At 43.5% G+C, this 24,714-nt stretch overlaps 1 protein-coding gene across 2 annotated transcripts in view; it reads left to right on the plus strand.

The window, feature by feature from the left end:
* The window catches only part of LOC105282546 (homeobox protein SIX3), a 47,555-nt gene extending 30,759 nt beyond the window's left edge, over window positions 1–16,796 (plus strand). The window contains exons 2-3 of one of the 2 annotated variants that reach the window (XM_011344577.3): window positions 13,241–13,639; window positions 13,934–16,796. In XM_011344577.3, coding sequence (XP_011342879.1) covers window positions 13,241–13,639; window positions 13,934–14,324 — 790 coding nt within the window. In that variant the 3' untranslated portion in view covers window positions 14,325–16,796. The remainder of the gene's footprint in view (window positions 1–13,240; window positions 13,640–13,933) is intronic. The other variant, XM_011344578.3, reaches the window with a different exon arrangement.
* The last annotated feature ends 7,918 nt before the right edge of the window (window positions 16,797–24,714 follow it).

Genomic DNA, 24,714 nt, shown 5'->3' on the forward strand with positions numbered 1-24,714 from the left:
GATGCGGGGCGAGGAGGAGGCAACGGAAGAACCGGATGGACGCAGGGGAACCTGACAGGCCTTCGTATCGAAAAGTGGTAGAGTGTATAACGAGGAAGCGAACCGCTCCTGCCGCGCGGCAAAAACACCGCGAAGTACTACGGCGCAGCTTAATTGCTTAATCAGACGTAGTAAATCTTGCGACACAGGCATTTACGCGCGATACGATACAATATAGAGGCTCCTCTTCATCTTGGTGTCTTTCTTATTCCGCATCCACCTATCTTGCTCGTTCGATCGACCGCGTTATTAAGCAGCATCAAATTATTGTTTCAGTCGTAGCATGCTAAAATGCAACGGACGCCTCTTCGCGTATCCTCGATCGCGTGAAGAATGATAGACTACCGGCTATTATCGCGTCCGTATCCCGCCGATTTACCGCGCGATATAATATATACGTACCTGCTTGTCTCGTTGCGGACATTTGCGTAATTAATGCGCCGAGTAATTACGCGGCATTGATATTTTAATGACATGATTTATGTTCCGCTCGCTCGTTTTACACACTCCGGTGCTTATGCAAATTTTCCGATCGTTGCGACTATCGAAAAGCGAGTCGAGACTGAACGCGAATCGAACAACCGTCGCAATTGCGCTTGGAAACGCGCGATAGACTCGCCACTCGCCGAAACGAATAACTCTGGATTTCTTTTGTTCGCCGAGCGTTAAAGACCGATCCTCTGACCTCGGTAACACGACGCTCGTTTGTGGTCTCGTTAAGAGAACACCCGGTATATTAAGGGATAACCGTAACCGGCGATGTAATGCAACACCGCAGTCCTCCTGATCCTGATCCTTGAATGAGATGGTATCTCCGTGGTCCTGCGCACGATGCATACGTTCGATGCGCATATACCTGCCCGCAGTGTATTGCAAGCATGTACGATACGTGTATTATAGCCAGGCCAAGAGTATCGGGTGATCTCGGCATGCTTACTTCTGCAATAATGCGCGGAGAGTAACGTATTCTAATCCGTCCAATCCCTTTTTCTGCCAGACGATCGAATACGTGATCCACAAATCTGCAGGTAACTTGGAAATGGTTTACCTCCGGGAAACTTCAAGCACCAGGTAGAAATGCAAAATTTTAACTGGATTTTTCTTGAATGAAGGAGATTTCCATGTCGAGAAGCGCATTTCGCATACATCTCCAACGCGCGAAAAGCTATTTCAGATATTTATTCTTCCTCCAGTATTCGATGTTTAAAAGTACACGCGTTGTCAAGCTCTCATTTCGGGGTGAGTTGCGCGAATAATATCGTCACAAAACCTGCACGCTATAATAAATTTTTAAATTAAACGCGCTTCAAACTTTTTGCTAAACCAACCGTCCGGCGGGAATGTTTGTCCGCGGACAGATAAAATCTGAAAAACGATTTCATTCGGAACTCGTCCACGAAATACGCGACGGCGTGTCGCGTTATCGACATTCGCGTTACGATTTTTACATTTGAATTTTGACAATGACAATATACCCGCCTCAGGCCATGAAAGCGTTACCCCTATCGCGCGCAATGATATCCCCCTAGTCGGTCACTGGTGCATGAAACAGTTAAGCATCGACAATGTAAGCCAATCAAGGGGTGGGTACATAAGGGATGTATCAGAGAACGAGCCACGGTAATCACCCGGAATTGCGTTAAATTTAAATTTTTACTCCTGCGCCCTCAGGGTCTCGAATCTTGTTCTTTTGAGTCTTAGCGGCTCGCTAAAGAAGATGTATCCAAGAGATTGCACTACCGAACATTTTTTAAATCTTCCATAAATATGAGTCACGTTATTTTATCCAATCGAGCAGACACATTTGTGGTAATTAAGTGTACTTTACAATGAAATACTAACAATAATTTATCAAATCTTTGTATATAAGATATTGTTGTTAAGATATTGTTTCTTTGCCATAAATATCTCGCGTATGTTCGTGTGTCGTAGTTTTCAATGCGCAAAGGATATGCTAGACGATCCTCGTATCTTCAAAATCTGCGAGAACCCGGCTTCAACCACGACAATTCCCCGTTTAGAATCATTTCTGCAACTTACCCCAAAGCACACGGGCTCCAGTTAGATTCCCTTTAGAGTGGCTTGGCAAGCCCCACGGGGGTCTCGAGAATATTACGGAGCAACAAAATAATAACGCACGGAGGCGGATGGGAGAGGGCTGGAGGGGGAGGGGAAGAGACCGACAACAGAAGGGACGGATGCAGGGCCGAGGGCGGAGGCAGGAGGCGGCAGAGTCTAGGGCGCAGCCAGCCAAACACACACGACGACTAAAAGGCTTACGGGGTAATTTGCGACGGCTTAAGGCCAGGCCAATCTGATCCATCCTGCGTATATACGTGAAATCTTATACCCTGACCGCGCGGTGTATACGATGTTCTTCGTGCTGAAGGAGACAAAAAGACAACGGAAGAGATAGACAACGAAGAGAGGAAGAAATCGCGAAGCGACGGAAGAAATAAGAAAGAAGTGTAGAAGAGAGCAGGAAAGAGACTCTGAAAAACGATACAACGATAGAGCCCTCTCAATAGGGCCTCCCGCACTTTTCGTCTCCCTTTCTTCCGTCTCGACCGCCCATACGTTCGTCCGCAGCGATCACGGCGATCCCTTCCAACTGCCGATCGAGAGCTCGCGATGAACACGAGCTACAGGCTTCACGGGCTGTCGCGTAGAATTTGGACGGCGAATTTTTTTCCCTGAATACGGTTAATTGAGCGTGCGCCGCGCTGCAAACGAGAAGTTATCGGAGGCTGCCTCCTCTTTTTGCACCCGCGGGTCTCCTTCGTGGCTCCTCCATCCAACGACGTATACTAGCCGAAGGGTTGCGAAATGCACTTTGCTAATCGATGTTTTGCAGTGGCTCATATGGGAGAAACGTTGCGCTCGAATAACTTATCTCTTTTATTCATGTTATAGTCAAGATGTATCTAGTAATTGCGCTAATTCTGTACCTCTTTTTGAAGGCTAATCGATCCAAGAACAGAAACTAGTTGATTTTACTTTCTAAATAAACCGTCGCATATATCAATGCTGATCAGGGTATTTGAATGGACAAAAGCGTTAATATAAATATATAAATATCTTTTCTTCAAACAGCTGTCTTTAAGTCGGAGAAGAAACTTTCTTCCCCCAGAAAGAAACCACTCTTTGGTGGTTCACAAACTGTTTTATCCGCCATGGTTTTCTGTCTGCTTTTTATCGCGCGGGGAAACGGGCTATTCATCCGGGCTGCAGACTTTTCGTTCGCCGCGTCTCCATCCTGCCGGACGAAATGAACGTCTCGCGGTAATTCGTAACGCCGTCGCCGAACGAGATCCGCCAACGAAGAAGAAGTGCACGACGAGCGCGTAGCGAGCCGCAGAAAGAAAGAGACGGAAGGAGAGAGGGCATATTTCAGAAGCGAAACTTAATTTGCCCCGAAGTGTGCCACGGGACTCGAATCGATTCGAGGGCCCTCGAACCTCGAAGAGCCTCTAAGCGACGGCGCGTGCCTCAATCGGATGCCATTGAGGTTCCTCTCCTCTCCTCGTCATGCGATAATTGAGAGGCATCGATTGTGTAGCGGCTCTTTCGATCTCGTCCTGTTTCCATGAGTCTCGCGAACAGTTGAAATTCGTTCCACCGGCTCCGACCACCTACAAAGTAGCTTCTTCGAGACACTGTCGGAGTATGTACTAACTGGTTCCGCTTGGAAACCGTATAAATGAATGCGTACATTCCGCAGAGAGTGATTATATACACACAAGTCCGAACGTTCGGAAGTTCTTTCCAAATTAAGACGGAAAGCTCTAGGGATAAACGCGCCATGAGGTTAAAGAGAAAGACGTCTACACGACGAAGGAAATATTTTAACCGGAGGACGCATTCGTGTTCATTGTTTCTCCCGGCACATCTTCGAGAACCTACCATTTCCGCGTCAATCCGCCGTGAAAAGCAAGTAGATGAACATCGTAAGTTCCTCTTACTCTCTCCCTCCTTCTGATTCCATTTACCGCGTCACCTCGCCTGACAAAAAGAACCCTACGCACCTACGTTTAGGATACGTTAAGAGGCCCTTCACGATGTTTGCCGGCAAACACCCTTCGTTCTGGCGTTGCTTCGATGGCGCCCCTGCTACCTCATAAGACGAGGCATTCGTGTCCCTACCGCTCTCTCCGCACACAAACGGAGTCTGATTACATATTAATTATTTACCGAGCGATTTCTGATGTACGTACCGACCGTCTCCTCCGGAACGGGTCATTAAATTAAATGAAACGCCGAATTCTCACATAGCGTGCTCCCGTGAATATTCACGCGCGCGGCGCGCTTTAATTCCAACGGCAAACCGAAACGAAATTTCACATGTACGAAACATACCGTGTATCAATGACAATGAGAAAGTAACGTGACATTCTCAAACTATACTCGTATATTATACGTTGTACATATGCATTGTGATATCGAGAAGGTTGTACATTTCTTAAAATATGAGATAATTTTTCCGGAAACATATAGCTAAATATAGTACAATCATCAATCTTGATTATTAATTTTCAATAATAATTTTCAAATAAAGATGGTAATAAAGTTCATTCTTTCTCGAAAGAAGAACAGTTTTCAGAGACTTGTGATACATTCGTTAATATTTTTTTGTTTGTTTTATACTCGTTCTGTATCTTTAATCAACTGTGAAATATTTAAGGGAATGTTTGTCCGCTGCACCGTTGCATCATGTAAGATTCACGGAAGCGGACAAAAACAAGATCCGCAATCAGTGTGTAAAGCCTGAGAAACATGACCATGGCAGTTTTAAAAGCACTGGGTAGTATCATTAGAGAGTCTCGAATCATTAACCTGTCTATTTGTGATCGCTCAAACAAAAGACTCTCACAGTGAAACGTGATTCTTGATTCTTCCTCTCATTTAGCTCGCTTCACTGCAGACAACATTATTTTCGTTGTACGGATAATTTTCCCAAAAACAGACCGAAGGTAATTTCTCTTTCTGTCGGTGAGATTAAAGATGGTCATATGCGCACGGACCGGGACAACTGAGAGATTAGTGGCTGACCGGTTAGTGGAATATCGGAACAAGGATTTAATTTTCGGGGATTTTTCCCACGAAGAATACTCAGGGAACCGGGTACCGCGTACCCGAACGCCTGGGCAAACACTCGAGATGTCTACGCTCCTGTAGGAAAATGTTTGTCGTCGTCTCTAGTCAACGAGTGCATCCTACTAGAGGGAAAGAGACGCGATGCCTATTTCATTAATACGATATATGACCGTCATCGTGAGACCATAATAGCAAATTTAAAAATCGATACACGGCATCGGAATTCACTTATTAAAATTCATAATACCTTATCAGTAAAATTGCGTTGCTTTTCAAGCGATCAATTTAATTATGAACTTTTGTGTGTGTGTGTGTGTGTGTGTGTGTGTGTGTGTGTGTGTGTGTGTGTGTGTGTGTGTGTAATGAACGAAATAAATTATATAATGCTTCTGCAGAGGCCAAGGTCGATTAGTACTACTGCAATGTACCAATAAATTGTAAAATTAATTTGATCGCTATCATACCGTCGTTAAATTATAATTCAATAATGCTAAATTTCATGCACATACATGTCAATTACATTACACAAGTAGTTACGCGATTATTAATTATGTATCAAACGATAAGATATCGTAAATCATATCTGTCCGACTTACTTATTAAATTCAATCTAAGTAAGTCAAGGTAATGTCAACCAGTACATATATATATATATATATATGTACATATAAAGTCGTTTGTATAATTCGAATGTAAATATGTCATGCGACACACAAATATGAGTGTTTCGATAATACGTTGTAGTTACACAGCATAATCACTAAGAAACTAGCAGAATCACAAAAAAAAGGAGACAGGAGTTCTCATTTTCTAGAATTAGAAAAATCCGCGACCGTTTCGAGGCGTCGTGTCTGCAGACGAGATAAACGTGGAATTCGCTTAAACAGAACAACGCCCTGTGATTCGTACGATCGAGATGAGATGAGAAACGCGTGGGTATCGGTTTTCAGTCGGTGCATCGCGCACTTAAAAATCTTCACAAACACATCTCGAGCCTGCGGGGACTGCGGAACAAGTGAGGTCGCCACGTCAGTGGATACTCTTTGTTCGCGGGCAAACATTTGCCCGGTTTCTCAGGACTCCCGAGACGGGCGACAGAAAGGCGGAAAGGATCGGCCTGTCAACCCAGGACTCTTCGCGACCGAGCCGGAAAGCGCAAACCGCTGCTCTCCTCTCCATCGGTGCAACGCGCCCATCGCCATGGTGGAGGGACGCCTCCCGATGTTGGCCCGGATAAAAATATTGCAAATCATGGGCTACCTGTCCGTGATGCCGTCTCTCGCTCGTCGCACTGCCACTCGGACGTCTCCGGCATGATGCGCGAGCAGGCACCTTCTTTGTTTCGAGCATGTTATCCGCCTAATGCAACCTCGACCTGAGAAAGGGTAACGCAATGAAACTGTGCACGGATATGCTTTGTGCCTTTGCGCGGTTTGTTTCGCGCGATGACGATAAAGGATCCAGTTTAATCTACAGAATAGAGCGCGATGCGGTAATTGGTTTTCGAAAAGTGTAAAGATTTGTTTCATCTCAAATTCATTTAATTTTAATAAATAGTATTTAATAAATATAAATAGGACAAAGCTCAAAAATTTATATAATTTTTTAATTTGTATCTTCGGATACGGAATTGATCAATTAATCAAATTTTCTTGTGTACCGTTGCTTATTCACTGCATGATCACAAATGGATTGCGCGAGAACGCATCGAGAACTTTTCTCTAGAGACATAAGCGAGGGGGAAACAGGAGCGAGAGAGCAAAGAGCGAGGGCTGCGACAGCGACTGCGAAAAGAATTGAGCATCGGGTTCCGAGTCGAGCAAGAGGGCCCGTATCGTTTTAACGTCTCTATTAGCGGCTATTAAAAATGAGCTAGCGTCGAAAAAAAGAAGTTGAGAAACGGGGGCGCAACGGTGACGCGCGGGGAGGCCGAATAGGAGCAGAGAAGGAGAGAGAAGGAGAGAGAAAGGAAGAGAGATACGAGGGGGTCCGTAGTAACCTCCCTTGAAATCGCGGAGCCTCTGTTCACATGCCGTCTCTTCCTCGTACCGGTATCCAGTTACCTTTTGTGGAGGACTTCGCATGGCTCAGATTCTCGAACGATATGTACTCCATTGTGTGTGCCGGGTATTTAGCATTGGGGGTTGGTCCGAACGAGGGGTCAAAGAGGGGAAAAACGGGTGGAGGAAGAGGGGGCAGCGGTGGTCTCGTACCGCGCACGAGATCCACGGTGTCCCCTGACACGGGGTAGATTCTGTTAAAATGATATCCCTCGTCAGTCTCTTGCAGCTCTGAAGATCGATCCGCTCGCGATATCGGACTGAAATCGATCGCTTCTTTTTTTACGTTGGATCGTATTAAAAAAAAAGAAGAGGAATCGTAGAAACTTGTCAGCGAAGCGAGCGATTGAGTTGACATTTAGTTTGAGTTAAAGATACCGGCAATTTTGCCTCGAGAGATCGAATCGAGTGCATAACGCATGGACATTTTGCAACTGATTACCACCATGCTGGATTTTCCACTTTTTAAATGGAAATCAAAGATCAATAATTAATATAACACACTGTAACTGATAATTAATATCATGTATGTACCAAGAAACGTATATTTGAATAAATAACTGAAATCACATGCATTTTATGCATATTACATATGCTACTTTACATATATCTCATTAATTCACGATGTCAATCTTCTAAGAACGATCGTAAATACCGTATGCAGACGCCAGGGTTAAACTCGCCGCGTTACGTGTACGCGTCGGTTAAAACTCACGAGAACGCGAGGGCGACGCTTTTTTCCCCCCGACGTAATTCCGAGTAATTCCGAATAAAACCGCTTGTCTGCCCGGAGGTACCGGGACAAAAGCCGTGCACCTTTCACCGCGTGCCTCTCGATCGAGGATCAATGGAGGCTACCACGCCGGGCACGACCATCTTGCGCGTAATTACAGTAGCTTCCGTCACGGTTTGAGCCCTGGTCATCGTCCCCGTGCATAATACTTTATAATATACGACGGGATTTCAAAAGTGACTCGTCATGCGGCATAAATACTTTAACGGCAGCGCCGGCGGCGGCGGTGCTGCACCGTCCTCTTCGTCGCCGCGGCTCCACCACCGCTGCACCTGATACTTTCCCCCGGTGCGCTGATGAATTTCTTTTTTAATCACCGCCGCGTCTTGCGCCGAAAGTACAACGTCACCTGTTGGCCTTTGCCATCGCGCGGCTCTTTTCGGCGCTGCGATTCGCCACGCGAATTCGTGCGCGCACGAGCAACAACGAGTAAATGCATAACGAACTGCGTACGAAATCGTTTTTAGCGCACGCGGAACAACCATCGGCAGTAAGATGGATCGAGTTTCCTCCGCGCGTCTTGATCAACATTTTGAAGAAATTGTCGTTCTGGTCTATTAGAATTACGTTGGCTCCAATATTGTTTTGTAAACGAGGTTACCAGAGATGACGCACAAAAAATCTGTTTTCTGATCAGGAGAGTAATTATAACGGCATACGCTTTATTAATCTTTTTTCGAACATCGATGAACGGAAAATTTAATGCTGGTCGCCGACGAGAGGAGACCAGAGCATAATTTGATCGTAAATTATTCTACAACCAGCCCGCTACTGCATCCGCGCTTAATCTCTTATTAGCGTTCATGGAAATATTTAAAAGACATTACAAAGATGTGTGTGAGAGTTTACATGTAAATTCACGTGAAAATCTGAAGCTTTATGGGACAACAATTATGGATATGTTGATTTAATAGACCGAAGATACAAGTGATCAGATTAAGCGATAACTAAATGCATTTAATCGCAACTGCAACTATTATAATTAAAAAGCGGAAATCAAGCACCAATTAAATGACAAAATTGGTAGCAGCAGGAAAAATATTTCAAACTTTATGTTCGCAAAAATATCGTTTTTCAATTAAGTGTTTAATTTCCTGCCTTTTTTAACTGAGTACTTTGTATTGCAACTTGCAGTATTTTAAATATTTATCTTGAAAAGAGTTACGTTAACGCAACTTGTATTTCAACTCAGTATGGGAGGTTATTGAGATAAGAAAATAGTCGTATCAATGCGGACAATATCTGCAGGTTGCTGAAACTTTTCAATTTGTCGCCTATCAGAATGCAATTAACAGAGCCGAGATGCTACACGATACAACGAAATTTGAACCGCAGAGCTTTAATGCCCCTTTTGTGCATGCCGAAAAATTGACACCCGAATCTCCGTGCTTTAATGCCACGGCATTAAGACGATCTCAATGGGGACGATCACCATGGAATATCGTGCGGAACGGCACGGAAGGCCCCCGCATACAACACACGCGCGCGCATAATAAGTCGTGCCGCCTCGTGCGGGCATCTCGTGAAAGGAAGATAAAGGCCAGTGCGATCCAGAAGCATAATTAAAACGCGTCGGATGTCTTGCGCTTCGAGGCGAAAATGTGAGTGAGGGACGAGAGTGTGGGTGAAAGAATGACAAAACAAGTAAAGCAAGCGAGCGTTTGAAAGCGCAAAAATCGTATTCCCATTATCGTCAGTAAAGTAATAACGAAGAAATATGATGTTTGAAGACTGCAACGTGTATCGTGTGTATTTAAACTGTCGATTGACACGAGTGTGAAGAGGAAGTAAAGTGCATAAAAATACACGTCAGATAACAAACGAGAGATAACAGAAGAGAGAATTAAAAGTATAAGTAATAAAACGGAACTCCACTTCCACATGATAGGGGATCTTGAATTACGTGTTAATAGCCGCTCTTGTATTTTGCGCCATGACCGTGTGCCCGGACAAAATCAAAACCGAACGGTGCGTATTCACGGTTATTTCATTATTCACGAGTATAATTCAGCCACGATCGAGTTCCGATTGCGTTGGCAAGAACATGACGCTATTTCATCTGATTAATACACATCGCGTACTTTTTAGCTCTTCAGTCGCAGCGCAGTACGATCGGAGATTATTTCAACGACTCGGTCGAAAGGATTCGTCACCGCGTCAACGTGTCGTATTAATCTAAGTATTTTAGTACGCCATTAGTACACCGATGAAAAAAGGAAACTTATATGAATATTTATATGGACTCTCGTAAAATGCAAGAAATGCCATTTTCATAGCGTCAATTAAATAATCTCAAGCGTGTTTCGAGTGCGTTAAAGCTCGTGGAAAACGTCATTAACGCTCTTTCGCTCTTATTGTAAAATTTTTCATGTACTTTTATAGAATGACAGTAATTGTAAAATCCTATTTAAGCATATTTAAGTGGGATATATGTACGTATATATTGGGTCATTAAGTATGAAACTTTACAAATGTAAAAGCGCCATCTTTAACATTTGTTATCTCAAATTTGGCGCCAGACGTCAGTATCAGGTTAGGTTAGTGTGATAGATGTATGTTCGCTCTTCAAATGTCATATTTGTTTGTTCAAATATCTTCATTAGTTTTATTGGTGGATTCTTTTTTATAGAACTATGGAAAAGTTCAAAATTCGTGTGATTTATGAATATGAGTTCCGCCGTGGAACCACAGTGTCGGAGACAGCTCGTAATATCAACGCTGTATTTGGTGAAGGTTCAACTACTAAAGCAACGGTGGGCAATTGGTTCAAAAACTTCAGAGATGGAGATTTCAGCCTCGCTAATGAGCCACGTGGAAGACCAAAGACGAAGGTGGATAATGATCACTTGAGAGCCGTAGTAGAGTCCGATCCATCTCAAAGTACACGTGAATTGGCATCGATATTCAATGTTTTCATACCCACCATATTGGTTCATTTAGCTGCAATTGGTAAGATAAAGAAGTTGGACAAATGGGTCCCGCACGAATTGACCGATGCGCAGCAGGCGCAACGTCTAGAGGCTTCCCCTTCTTTGCTTTCCCGTCACAAAAATGAATCTTTTTTGAATCGAATTGTGACCTGCGATGAAAAGTGGATACTCTACGACAATCGTAAACGCTCACATCAGTGGTTGAACGCTGATGAACCACCGAGACATCACGCGAAACCCAACGTTACACAGAAGAAGCTTATGGTGACTGTTTGGTGGTCCAGGTCAGGTGTTATCTACTACAACTTTATGAAACCTGGTACATCGATAACGGCTGAAGTATATTGCAAGCAACTGGACGAAATGATGCAACAACTTGCTATTAAACAACCGAAATTGGTCAATCGGTCAATGCCAATCCTGTTGCATGATAATGCTCGACCGCACACTGCACGACTGACCATGGCAAAGCTACAGGAGTTGGAATTGGAAACTCTCCGTCATCCACCATATTCACCAGATCTATCACCTACCGACTATCACTTCTTCCGGAATTTGGACAACTTCTTGGTGGGAAAATTCTTCAATTCTCAACAGGCAGTCGAATCAGCCTTCCGCGACTTCATCGATTCCCGTACTCCTGGCTTCTATAGTAGAGGCATAGACCAACTACCACTAAAATGGCAGAAGTGTGTAGATAACATGGGCGCATACTTCGATTGAAAATAAATCATGTCCATGTGCCAAAAATGCAAAAGTTTATGTTCTATTTGTAAAGTTTCATACTTAATGACCCAATATATAAGCACACAAACAAATGTTTTAATCAAACATTATACGAAAGAACTTAAGACGATAACAGAAAAAACTGCGATAACTTTATTCCTTTTCGGCAGAATTGAGAGGCTGAAGAATTGTACATATCACGAATGAGATCGATCTGCATCTCGAACGCGTTCTCGAGACCGAGTGGTTCCCCTCGAAGTTACCATTCGTCGCAATCGGGTTTTTTCCCCGATCGCGAGAGAGGACGAACAATTCGACGTTTCCGCCTCTCGAGGAGGCGTTACCGTGGTAACAGTACGGGCCCGACTCGAGACTCGATTAGCAAAGAAAATACGAGAGGATCTCGGGAGCCCCGCTACAGGATCGATCTGCGGCCGAGAGGCTTTTAAGACGACCGCGACGCCTCATTGTCTTTAACAGAATGGCGAACGATTCTCGCGCGCGTTCCTTCATCCTTGTTTTCATTTCCAAGCGAGAGTGATTCCCGGAGTCTGCCGGAGGGAGACCCCTCCGATCTCTCGCAATCGTCACTCGTCAGGCGATAAACATGATCATTCGCAGGTGGAGTAACGGGCTGCCCCGACGCCGTTTAACGAATCGACCTCCACTTTTTCGCCACTTCCGCCCGTCACGTGCAACCGTGCTCAACATCCGCCTTCCCATCGCGAAATGCCGCGATCGATCGGCCGCGGGCTCGGTGAGGTCGATTCCCAAGATCGTAATCGTGACTTGGCGAGCTCCTAACGAGTTAATTCTAATCCGATCGGGATATCGCGACCATCTGAATCCTTTAATTGCCGCTTAGAAAATGCCCGCGCTTCTCGGATGGCGGATCGGAATAATATAATACGTTCCCGTCGACGACGACGAGCCGAATACACGGTTACGTTACGCACTGTCATCCGTCATTTCGCGCGCGCGTGTGAAGTTTAGCCGCGTGTTTTTCCGTATCTACCCGTGATCTGCCGAGTAATGAGGTGAATCCCTCCTTTATGCGAAAGCCGTCGTCGGGAATCGTCGTTACTCTTCCGTGAATCCTCACCTCCTCACCTGGGAAGGATGCGTGCTCATTAATTACGACCGCGCTCTTTGCAGTGATGACTGGAAACAAAGTGTTTTCAGCCCGCGTACAACCACACACGCGAGTGCACGCCGAGAGCCTGTGTGCCACCTAAGCGAGAACGAATTAAAATTCCCACCGCGACCACACGCGTACACCTACGCGCACTCTCGTCGGAAAGAACTGACCAGTAGGGATCAGAGGGATCTAGATAGCCAGCGATTTCTTTTTTTATTCAAGCACTTGCTCCGACCGAATTACATTTTTTCCTTGCAACGTTCATTATCACTTTTTATATCATGTCTGCTTTTTTAAGATATCTGGTGCCATTCTCCACGGCAATTGCAGTAATTCCCGAATCATCTTTACTCGCCTTACTTTCCTATTCGATAAAGGCCAATAAGTTCGCGTGCAGCGAATTCATATTCGATACAACGATAATTTCAATTGGTAATCGCAAATTACGCGTTATTTGCAGCAGAATGCAGCAACAATCAGGTCAAGGAAATGGAAACGCTCGGCGCACTCTGAGCCCCGGGCCCGGGGGTAGCAGTACCGAGGACTCGGATATTTCTCTCGGAGGAACATCGCCGCCATCGCCAAGTTCCTCGCCACCGCCGAACCACCAGCCGTCCCCGGTACCCCTTGGGTCTCTCGGACCTTTGCCACCTCCTTCCTTAAATTTCCGTTTCGATCCTACGCAGCCGCACTTTCGATTCGGCCATACGACGGCTTTCAAGTTCCCGCCGACGAGCTTCCGATTCGGACCGCACAGTCCGCAGCCCAATCATCCGAATATGCCGGGTGGGGGAATTTTCAGGTTCGCGGAGTCCAGTCCTTTCCAAGCCGTAGGGCCCAGAGGTGATTCAACGACGAGGTAAGCTGTTAACTTTTTCAAAGCAACGAGAATTTCCCAAAATATTTCGTCATTCATTGCTCATAATCCATGTAGTAACGAAATTATATCTCAGCGTTATACGCGTTATACATGAGTATTAATCAAAGCGTAATGGTATTTGCAACTCTGCAAAGGATTATGTGTAGTTATTTATCAATAATCAATCAAGACAATAAATTAACGATAATAAGATAATAAAACTCTCTAGTAAAACATCACGTATAATATTCTGTATTTTCTTCAGTGAAAATACAGTATTCTCGTGAATTACAGATTGCCAGATCCACTAGGACTACCACCGCCGAGACTCCATCCACACGAAGGCCTGCTACACCACCCGCACTCGCAGCACCAGTTGTCCGAAGGAATATCGAGGATATCCGAAACGTCGCGGCTGTCCGACGGCGGGCTATCCCGGCTGTCAGACAGCTTATCGGAAGCCCACAGCCCGCCACTGATACCAGCGAACCTATCGGTCACAGGTCCGCTGAGGGTGGCTGTACCTAGTCCGCACACACCCTCGTCCCGAGGCAGCCCGCCCCCTCGGCAGCCAACACCTCAAAGTCAGTCCCAAGATCAGGGACTGATAAGGGTCGCAACCCCGCCGCCGCCACCGCCGCCGAATCCGAGACCGCAAATCCACAGACCTTTCTCGCCCGCGTGATACGACAAGGACGATGACGAATCGGAGGACGGCACGGACAATCGTCCGACGTTGAGAAAAAGCTATCGGTACGACGGCGACGTCGCGAGCGAGCGTTTCGAGGTGTTGTGAAGGCGACTAGTTGAAGAAGCTAGTTGACAAACTGACTTTGAAAATGATCCACACGGATCGACAAATGTCGCGAAATGTGATTGTGTTTAGAAAATTGTAAGTGAACAACGTGATTTCGTAACTGCGTTACGATACGCCGAGCAAGTACGTTTCGTACTTTTGTGAAGACTGACTGAACGAATGAAGCAGAGGTTCGAGTACACTGGAGTTATCACACGAAGATTGGTCAAAGATCAATGTAAAATGAACCGGTATCCAATGAGACGACCTCCCTTCGCAGCAACGCCGATCAGCATCGCTGAAACCCAGATCTGAGGGTTTGTAAAAACGATTGACGCATACGTGAGACTAAATCAACGATACTAATACGTAGAAATATTGCTGAAAATAGTACGGAAATACGGAAAGTTACTATGCCGTAGATCTTAGAGAGAATCCATTTGGTGACGTGTGACACTCGAAGAAACAGTTTCCGATGCACTCTCGTGAAACGCGAGACTAATAGAAAGGACTTTTCAGAAGAAGCGAGTGGGAGCTCATTAAATAAGTGCAATCTGTCGGATTCGAAAACAAATTGGATGGTCAGAGTGTGTACATAACTTTAGACGTTTTCGACTTGTCCGTTCGTCGAAGCCCAAGAACCAGATGCAGTGAGTCTCATTAGTCTGTAAATAGCGTCGCCTTTCAGCTGATGATTTTATCGCGAAAGATCCTCGAAATTAATTAATAGATTGTTAAATCCAATTTAATGATTTTCACGAAAAAAGTAAATATATTTTCAGAAATGTATCTCCAAATAGTCCCTTTAAAGCCTTATCAAAATTTTCAAAATTGATGGAATTTTTTGAATACATTTTTTAATAAATTTTTTCTATGATGAAAGTATTTACTTATTTTGTGAAAATCCTCTATTACGCCAGCGTTCAAGATGTTCAAGTGGCAATACAGTTTACAAGATAATGATGTTAAACTCGGTACAGCAGTGATCTCAGATTCAGATTGATGCAGGCCACACGAATCCCCAACATTTAGCCACCGGAGATCACTGCACTGCGATAACGATACCGAAAATATAATATTCGCTATCGCAATCCGATGCGCGCAATTCTTTTTTCTTCCTCAAACTGAACGAAACCGCACAATAATTGCACGTCACTCTCTGATCTATTAATTACATTACTGACATTACACCAACAAAGCTCATTTTCCGTCTGACTTAATTATATCCTCTTCTTTTATCTTAATAGATATTTTCATCTTCGGTGTTAATGGATCTATGCTACCAGATATCTTAGTATAAATTTCAGATTTTCCGAAATTTTATATAAAGCATTAAAATTCTTGTGATTCTATCTTTATCCATATTCTTCACTCTGATTTATAAATTTAGCTTATAAAAAAAGCAATACATTTCTTCAGAATTTCTTATTATGCTGTTTTAATACATTTACTTGTCACACACACACACACACACACACACACACACACACACACACGTGCGCGCGCGCGCGGAAAAAGCCAAAAATATATTCTCGCAATTTCTCCGTAATCTTTGGTTCCTTCTTTTATAAATTCACGATACTTCAAGATTTTGGGACCTCAATTACGTTTGTAGCGTGATCATTCATATGCCAGTTACTCACGTTATTAATATATTTATGTACATATGTACTATTGTATTATATTATTGTAATATCTCTCGTGTGGAGATTAAAAGAAACTGACACTCTGAATAAAACAGCAAGTCTAATCCAAACGCAATACGCGATTTATTCTGTAAACGAGTGCTAAATGCTAAGAAATCCACAAGAAACGAGTCAATTCGGTTCCTCCCGCCAATTCCCTCCTTGTTAGGCTAAGTAGAATCTAGCGACTTTGTATATTTCACTAATAGACTGGCTCTTTGGGAAAGACTTGTGTTACTCCGGGGAAGAAGAGTAATAAAAGAGAGTTTCGAGGCCGGGTATGGCCAAATCGATCCTATCAAGCATCGAGACGATAGAAGCTCACGCTTTCGCCCTTCTCTTTGTAGATAGACTCGTTTAGCGAAATTCTTGCGTAATCTATCCTATAAATATGAACATATTACACAGTACGTATATATTATACGTATTAATATAAATATATATAGTATATATATACAGATATATATACATATATATATATATACGCATATTATAGACTTACGCGTAGAGGCTTATATAATTTAAAGATTACCGAATTATACATATATAAATATATGAAGAAGAAATGAAGCGCATTATTATTATTATTGATATTATTAATATTAATAATATTATTATTATTTGCGCCTGTACATACATTCGCGCGAAAATATATTAACAGATTATTATGACATTACAACAGACCATCATGAGTATTTTGTCCGCATCCTCGCATCCATTATACGTCCTGTCCCGTCCTGACTGTTAAACGGAGTGGGAAATTTCGCGCGTAATCCACGGAACGCGTGTTAAATGCATCGACGCATTAAAATGGCTTAACATTTACGCCGTGCAATTCTACAACGCTGGACATGCGATCCCGTGATAACAAAACTGTTGTCGCAGATTCAACGTGTACGCATGAATCTCCGTACCGCCGTATAATGCACTGTATCGTCATAATGTGCGATATATCCCTGGCGGTGAAAAATACGCATCAGAATGATAATTATTTTATTTATAAAACCTCTCCTTCTCTTGCTTCCCCCCCCCCCTCTCTCTCTCTCTCATTAGCAATTTCTCATTATGTTCGCGTGTCGCTCCATGATTAAAACGATACGAGAAAGAGTACATCGTTGCTGAAATCGCCCGTCCTTCCCACAGGTTCGCACGTCACGCGCTTCCACGTCAGGCCGTCGAAAAATTGCGGAGTCACCAGCCGTTAACGATCTTAAAGTCGTGTCCAGACGATCTTTTTTTCGTCGAAGGTCAAAAGCGAGTCGGTAGGATCGAGTCGGGCTCACGAAACGTGAATTAGAACCTGGTGAAAGAGGGACGGATCATCGACAGCGTGAGGGCGAGAGAAAGAGATGAGTGAGCGGATAGAGACAACAACCAGCAGGAGAGAGATGGAAAGAACGAGCGGAGGCGGACAGAGCGAGATGAGCAGGATGGGAGAGAGGCAGACGGATAGAGTAGTTGCGCGATAACGCAGCGTGGGCGGGTGTCGCTGACAAAATGAACCAATCGGGTGGCCGGGTCGCCTTGTAACCGATCCCGCGGGTTAACCAGGAACCGGGGAACATCGACCAAGACTCTCCCGAAAAGCCGATATGCCCAGGGCGCACGCCTAAGCTATTTCTCTCTTTCTCCATCTCTCTTCCTCTCTCTTCCTCTCGACTGCCGACTCCACCCTGCCTGATACCTCCACATGCGACCACTTCCTCTCTTTCTCCCTCTTGCCCCCTCTACCTCTCTTATTTTCCTATCCTCCTCTTCTGTCACACGTCGGCGCCCGTCTTTCCCCTTCGCCGAAGGTGCTCGGCAGCTGGGTAGATTTCCAGACACGAAGATGGAGTCGTTGGGATGCGGGGAATGGAGCAATACGCTTTTATGTTGCGCTCTCGACTCACTACGGCGGCTTTCAACCAGTGACTTTTAGGAGAAATCATGAACTCGCGACGATGTACATATTATTCTTACAGTATGCTAAATTCGCTTTTCCAAACATTGCACGAAAACATCTTCAGATAATGTCATTAAGATATAGTGATGCAACTATTGGGACTCTAAATTTTAAGAAAATTTTTTAACTGCAGATTTATGCGAGCAAGAGTGCTGTGTATGCAAAAAGGTACTAATAAATTAATAAGACTTGAGACAAATGCACAAATCGAATAAGATGTTGACTGCGGGAAGACCGGTCTCCATGTGAACAAAAAGGCTGTACAACATAACGTTGATCGATGATCGAATTTAAATGTAATCTGTTTTGCATTAAAATAAAGACTTAGATCTACAGTAGACGAGATCCATTAGAAGAAAAAGGCAGCAAAAAGGCGGATAAGATAGCGGACTTCTGATCTGCTCGTGGAAAAACCCAGGTTTACTCGACCAGTCGATCGTATCGAAAACAACTGGACAAAAGGGCGACAAAAGGGGGACAGAGTTTGAAAAACGTTATGTAAGGATCCTGGAACAACTGCCCGCTGTGTGCGTGTGCGATGAATGTGCACGCGCCCACAGGAATTTCATACGGCGAAATAAAGGGATGGGTGTCGCGATTATCGATAGAGTTTGGCGTGCACCGTTTTCAAGGTACATCCAATGTGACGTGAAAAGGTCCGCCCTATCTTCGTCTACCCTCGCACTATTATCGTTCATCTCTGTCGTGCACTCATCGTGGCACAGTCGCCGTCTTGCCGGTCGTGTTTTGACAGTTGCTGCTCTGACACCTCTAGCGCATTCATTAAGAAGTGGTGCTCATACTCAACGTTAAGATAGCAATATGGAACTCTTGAGATGAATTTCGTTCTAATGAAATATCGCATAGCAATATCGATTGCTCTCTAATTACTAATAATTAATTAAAAGCTTGAAATAAATTGTATAAATTATCCTATATTTGCAGAATAGCCTTACAAAGAACACTGAAATAAGTGTTTAAATTAATTATACAGAATGCTAGCATGTAAAATACTATTATCGCATTAGTGTATTTATTATATTTGCGATATAAAAAAAATGGAAGTTTAATAAATATCGATAAACGGAGCACGCGCGGATCTCCGGGACTAAGTTGAGAATCGCTGACTGGGTTCCAGCTGTCCGGATTTAGATGTTTAGGATAATGCGGTGTGGTCGGAACCTTACAGCGAAATAATGTAGTCCACTCTGAATGGTAGAGACACCGAATGAAAATGGTGACGAGGGGTAAAGGGCGATGAACGGCAAACGAGCGAGTGAGCAACATGCAAGAAGGTTCGACGAAGGGAGAGAAACGGAGAGAAGGGCCAGGAGCGAAAGAGAGTAGCGACTGAGTAACCATTTCTCTAGTGGTTATTTGTAGACAGATTCGACACCCCGACAATGCCGCGAATATCATAATGGGCCCGGCGCGGAGGGGCCCTCCCGCTACGGTAGGGCCCCGACGGGAGATTACGCCTATAAGGTATTTGTTGTAGGTCTTAGGTCGACTCGACGGCCCGCTGTCGCGGGGAGGTGTGAAAGTGACGGTAAATCTTTCGCTGAATCTTTTTAAAATCGGCGTACGCCATTGTTGCGGTAAAGAAGTTCTCTCGAGGCTCTCGCCGCGCCCTTGCGCCCGATCTCCTCTTCCGGCAATGGCGATCGCGGATCATGGGCCCTTAGCTGCTTAAGGACCCGTGGTATACCCGATGTGAAAAGCGTGAAACGGACTCAAAAAAGTGGGCATTGTGGGAATTATCGCACCGCGGAATAATGGCGCAACGATGACGCGGAATGGCGCGCCGATAAATCGCGCTCAGATTTGTTTGTTCACGTCTCGACTAGTGCCGAAATATCAACAAATATTTGTTACATCGATCGTCACCCGGTAAGGGCTTTATTTGGTTAAGCGGATCTGTTTTCAACATTTTTACGAGCGATTTGGCTCGATAGTAGTTAGCAACCAGCTAGTATTTTCATCTATGATACCATGTGATTTTGCAACAAACTGATCTCTGGTCGGAAATGTTCTGCAATAATCATTTTTATGATTTTATTAATTGTTACTGTTGTTTATAATAAATAATTTCATCAATAATTTTAACTTTTTTAACGGAATTGATGGGAAAAGTTTCCAACTCATGCACACGAGTTTATTTAAAATGTCCTTTGCGTTTCGCCGTAAGTCATAAAGCACCCTTCTGCAGATTTTCAGTTTGAAAATCGGCGTCTCGGTTTTCACGTGGGGTCCCGATCAGGGTTCACACGAGGTTAATGAGAGGTTAGATATAACTTGCTATTCTGTGCCATAATGTGACACCGGCGTCCGTTTAATTTAAGTATATCCCTTGCATGTGTGAGATTTCAATGGGGGGGGGGGGGTGTGTCACGCGTTACCCTTACGACTCCCATAACTGAACGGTAACTTCATGGGAAAAACAAAATATTATAGTAATCAAGAATCACACGGTATTTTTATTTGTAAAACAGTATTGTAATTGAATTAATTATGTAAAAAATTAAACTATTATTTTTACATATACATAGGTATGTATTGGAAATTATGATAGATATACACCTGCATGTTGAACCTGCATTAATTTTTGTTTATACATATATTATAAATGCAACCTAACTACAACTATATCTTTTGTTAGAACTGTGGTGCTAGTGAAACATAGTTAGAAATACATATGACAACCGTTTCCGAGAATTTGACGTCGCAAAACACTCCGAGCGGAATTTGCAAAGATTCTCAAGGACTCAGGAAAGCGTCTCCACGAAGGGAGCCTGCGCCTGAATCGCAAAGCATTCGGAGCCTGGTATACATGGATATGTCAGGCGTCAGTGCCCTTACGAGGTACTAAGCCGCTTAGCACTATGGGGTTTATGTTGTGCCCGACGGGGTATCTACTAACTCCATAGAACTTATATAGGGGACTGCACCCCGCCTACCGCGCATTATCTTATCCCCCATCCATACCCATGCTTCCATCGCAACGTTCGACAGAATCCGGCGAAATGTCAGAATCTGCGATGGTCTTGACATCCACGGCTGCGACTAAATTGCATCTCGCGTCACACTCGCGTATTAATTGTTCCGCGACTCGGCCAACGTCTAAAATAAGGAACGACGGCGATTATCGCGAAATGAATTAGATAATATACTGTACGACGTGAAGAGATGAATGTGTGTAAACACAACAATTTGCTTAAAATTATATTCTGACAAGTTTTAGCACAGAGCAACAAGGGTGTCATCAAATTAAATCACATCAAATCGAAGCTTTTAATGTTTAAACGCTCGTCACGTTATTATAATTCTAGCAAGCCTTTCATTTGTATCACCCTTATCATTCTTACTCATCCGTATTGTGTCGCTTTCCACAATTTATCGAGATGTGATCGAGATGTTGTATTTCTTGAATAGATTTCAATCAACTCGAACGCTGGGACAAACATAAGTAAGAATCTTAATCTTACTGCTTTACTTAATCTTATTGCCATTGTTAGTGCAATTTGTACACAAAACAGGTCCAGTCAATCCTCTCTCATCTAGGAGGCCGCTTTTAACGACGCGGCTAAAAAACACCACGAGGAACTCTCTGACGAGGGTATTACGCAAAACTGTATCGGCTTTTCCGTGTTTTGATTTCGCCCGGAGGCTGTGGAGGGAAAGGGGAGGTGCCTGATGGAGCGGGAACGCCTGGAACGAGGAGGACAGATACTTAGCCGAGGACTAACAGCAGGCCGCGGATTAAAGGGAGCGAAATGTTATTATTGCAAGGGGTACGTCTGCGCCCCCGTGAGTACTAAGTAGCCCGGTTAAGTATGTTGTTTAAGCCAACATTGTAAGTAACCATCCCCGGAGAAATTGCCGTGACGGCATTGCGACAAAGTCCAAACTCCGCCACGCCGATGGAAAATACTTTGCGCGGAGTACCGCTTCGGCCAGATGGCTCTTGTAATGCCTGCGTTTTCATCGAGGCCGCCGATGGAAAATCGAAGCCGCGAGCGTCATGATACGAGCGACGGTAACAAGACGTCAAAGTGTCGTAGAACTTTGAACTTTGAGACTCGTCGCGCGAAAGCCGGTTATGATAAGCATATACACACACTCCACTTATTTCATATATTAATAATGACAAATCAAAAAATTAGAAACGAGTAGAAACGAATCAGAAAGATTAAATCTCTCGTTGCGTTTTGTGAGACAATAAAATAAAATTTATAAAACTTATCTATAATCTCTCTCTCTAATAAAAATGGTTCACGCCATTGCTATACTTAAACAAGTGGTTGGTTACATTTAAGAACAGATAGAAAATATCTTATGACAAATTTAAAAACCTAATTTTGCGTTTTAAAAGTTGCACTGCAAGGAAAATACTTTGTCACTTTAAAATAAAATTTAAATTAAAATAAAAAACTGTTTATTATTACAACACTCTGCTGTATGTTGTGAAATACGTTAAACATGCAAGTGTATCACGAAAGAATTGCATAGCTCTAACTGATGAGTCAGAATAATCTTGACGAAATTAAAGACGGTTTTTAGAGATATTCCTGTAGCAGAGGAATTAAACCTACTTTTGATTCAGCAAATTTCAATCTACGCGAGAGGTAACCGCGGCGCGTGACTAAATTCAGCGAATAATTTCGTCGAGCGATTGCAGTTTCTAAAACGAGGAGCCTTTGTGAAACGGGGGAATGACAAATGCACTTCCTTGAGCCGAGATTAAAACACGATATTGCCGCTATTAGGCCCCGGGTCTGAGCCTTTGCTCGCGATAGAGAACGGTAACAGACGTATAATTTCCTGGAAGCTTTGAATTGAACGGCTCTCTCGCTCCGCCGGGGCGAGTGAGACGAGTGTAACCGGCTTTCAAAGCTTTGAGGGTGAGGAAGCTCATTAACGAGAGCTTTCTGTTCCTTCGTTTCGACCCGTTACTTCGACGTACACCTTCCATCCACTACCCGATATCCTTTACGGAGTCCTGAAATTCCAAGCTACCCTCCCCGTCTTGCTTTTACCAACGGCAAATTCCTTATTTGTGTAAATGCAGATCCACTAATGGCTGCAAATTCATGACGCGATATCACAATACATTAATGTATAAAGAACCATTGTAATACATTATCGTTATGTTACAATATCAAAAGTTGTACAAAAGTAAATGGATAATTTTTTTATTATCCATCTTATCATTTTACATCACATAATTAAAAAGATTTGTTCATTCTGCATTTTATTACATAATTGAATAATATGAGCATAACAGAGGAGCATACTATTTAAGATAAAAATGCGTTCTATTCTTTCCGTGATTAATCGACGATAACTTTTGTATGAATTTTAATAAAAGCGATTTGCTAAGCCGCTAACATCAGAGAGCAGCTGTTACGATCACGCACGGATGCTCTTTTAATGATACTTTCTCAAATGATTTGTAATACTAGTATACGGGCGCGTCAGGGGTAATTATTCCTCCTCGTTACGATCAGATGAATTCAATTAATCGTCAGCGAACCGCTCTGATGTTTGTATATTATTGCTGCGGGGCTCGTTCTCATCAAATTCCCATGAATAACCAGCTCGCAATCTATACAATAATCAACACCGCTAATTTCTCGTCGCGGTGACCCAAGTTTCCCGTAATAGTGGCACTTTGAATCGATTACGCGATAAACGACGAGAGATTAGAAATGCAAAACCGTTAATAAGAAAAACTATCTTACACGTACATTACATATACATACAACGATAGTAGTAATTCACGCTCTTTGCATTAGCGAATGCTAATACACTAATCACTTTTAGCGCGCTATGGAAATAGTTTAAGAAGCGCGTTAATTTAATGATGCAGCGGCAAATGGTATAAAAGCTATACACTTCGCTTACAACTCGCAAGAACCGAAGAACGACAGCATCGTTCCATGACTTTCTCTCTTCCTCCTCCCTCTTCGTCCCTCGCGAATAAAGGTGGAAGAAAACTAAGTATTCCATCTTGACTTAAATACAGACCGCGAGATGTGGCTAATGCAACCGCGAAATAAAGGGCGTGGTTTTAATGCGCAGCCGGGGATTGGCTGTTGAACTTGGCTACCCGGTCGATACTGGCCGACTATATCTGCTCGACCTGTATACTTGATACTTATCCGGCAGCAGTATATACCTCAATTCTATCTCTCTCTTTCTCACACACCGCCACCGGAAAAGGATATTTGCACGCTCGCAGGATCAAATGCACCAAGAAGAATCTTGAGGAATCAAGTTGAATCACCAGTACGAGATTTGGAGAAACAAATAAACACTCGCCTTATAATGTCAAAATATTTTTTTACCCTAAATGTATCTTAGAAGTAAAAAGTAATTTTGAATTATTTAAATCTTTTTCAGTCGCCTGCTGTATTTGCTAAAAATATTGCTACACTTAAACAAGTGTTTGGTTACGTTTAAGAACAGATAGAAAATATCTTATGACGAATTTAAAAAACTAATTTTGCGTTTTACAAGTTGCACTGCAGTTGTGGATTTCTGGATATTTATACACAAATCCACAACAATGCCGATATGCATTGTTAATTGAGCTCAAGCGCTGCTTGTTACTCTTACTGAGATCTTTTGTCAAAGTGTGTTAAGTTCC

Source organism: Ooceraea biroi, chromosome 4 (assembly GCF_003672135.1).
Source record: "Ooceraea biroi isolate clonal line C1 chromosome 4, Obir_v5.4, whole genome shotgun sequence".
In the NCBI taxonomy this organism is placed as follows: domain Eukaryota; kingdom Metazoa; phylum Arthropoda; class Insecta; order Hymenoptera; family Formicidae; genus Ooceraea; species Ooceraea biroi.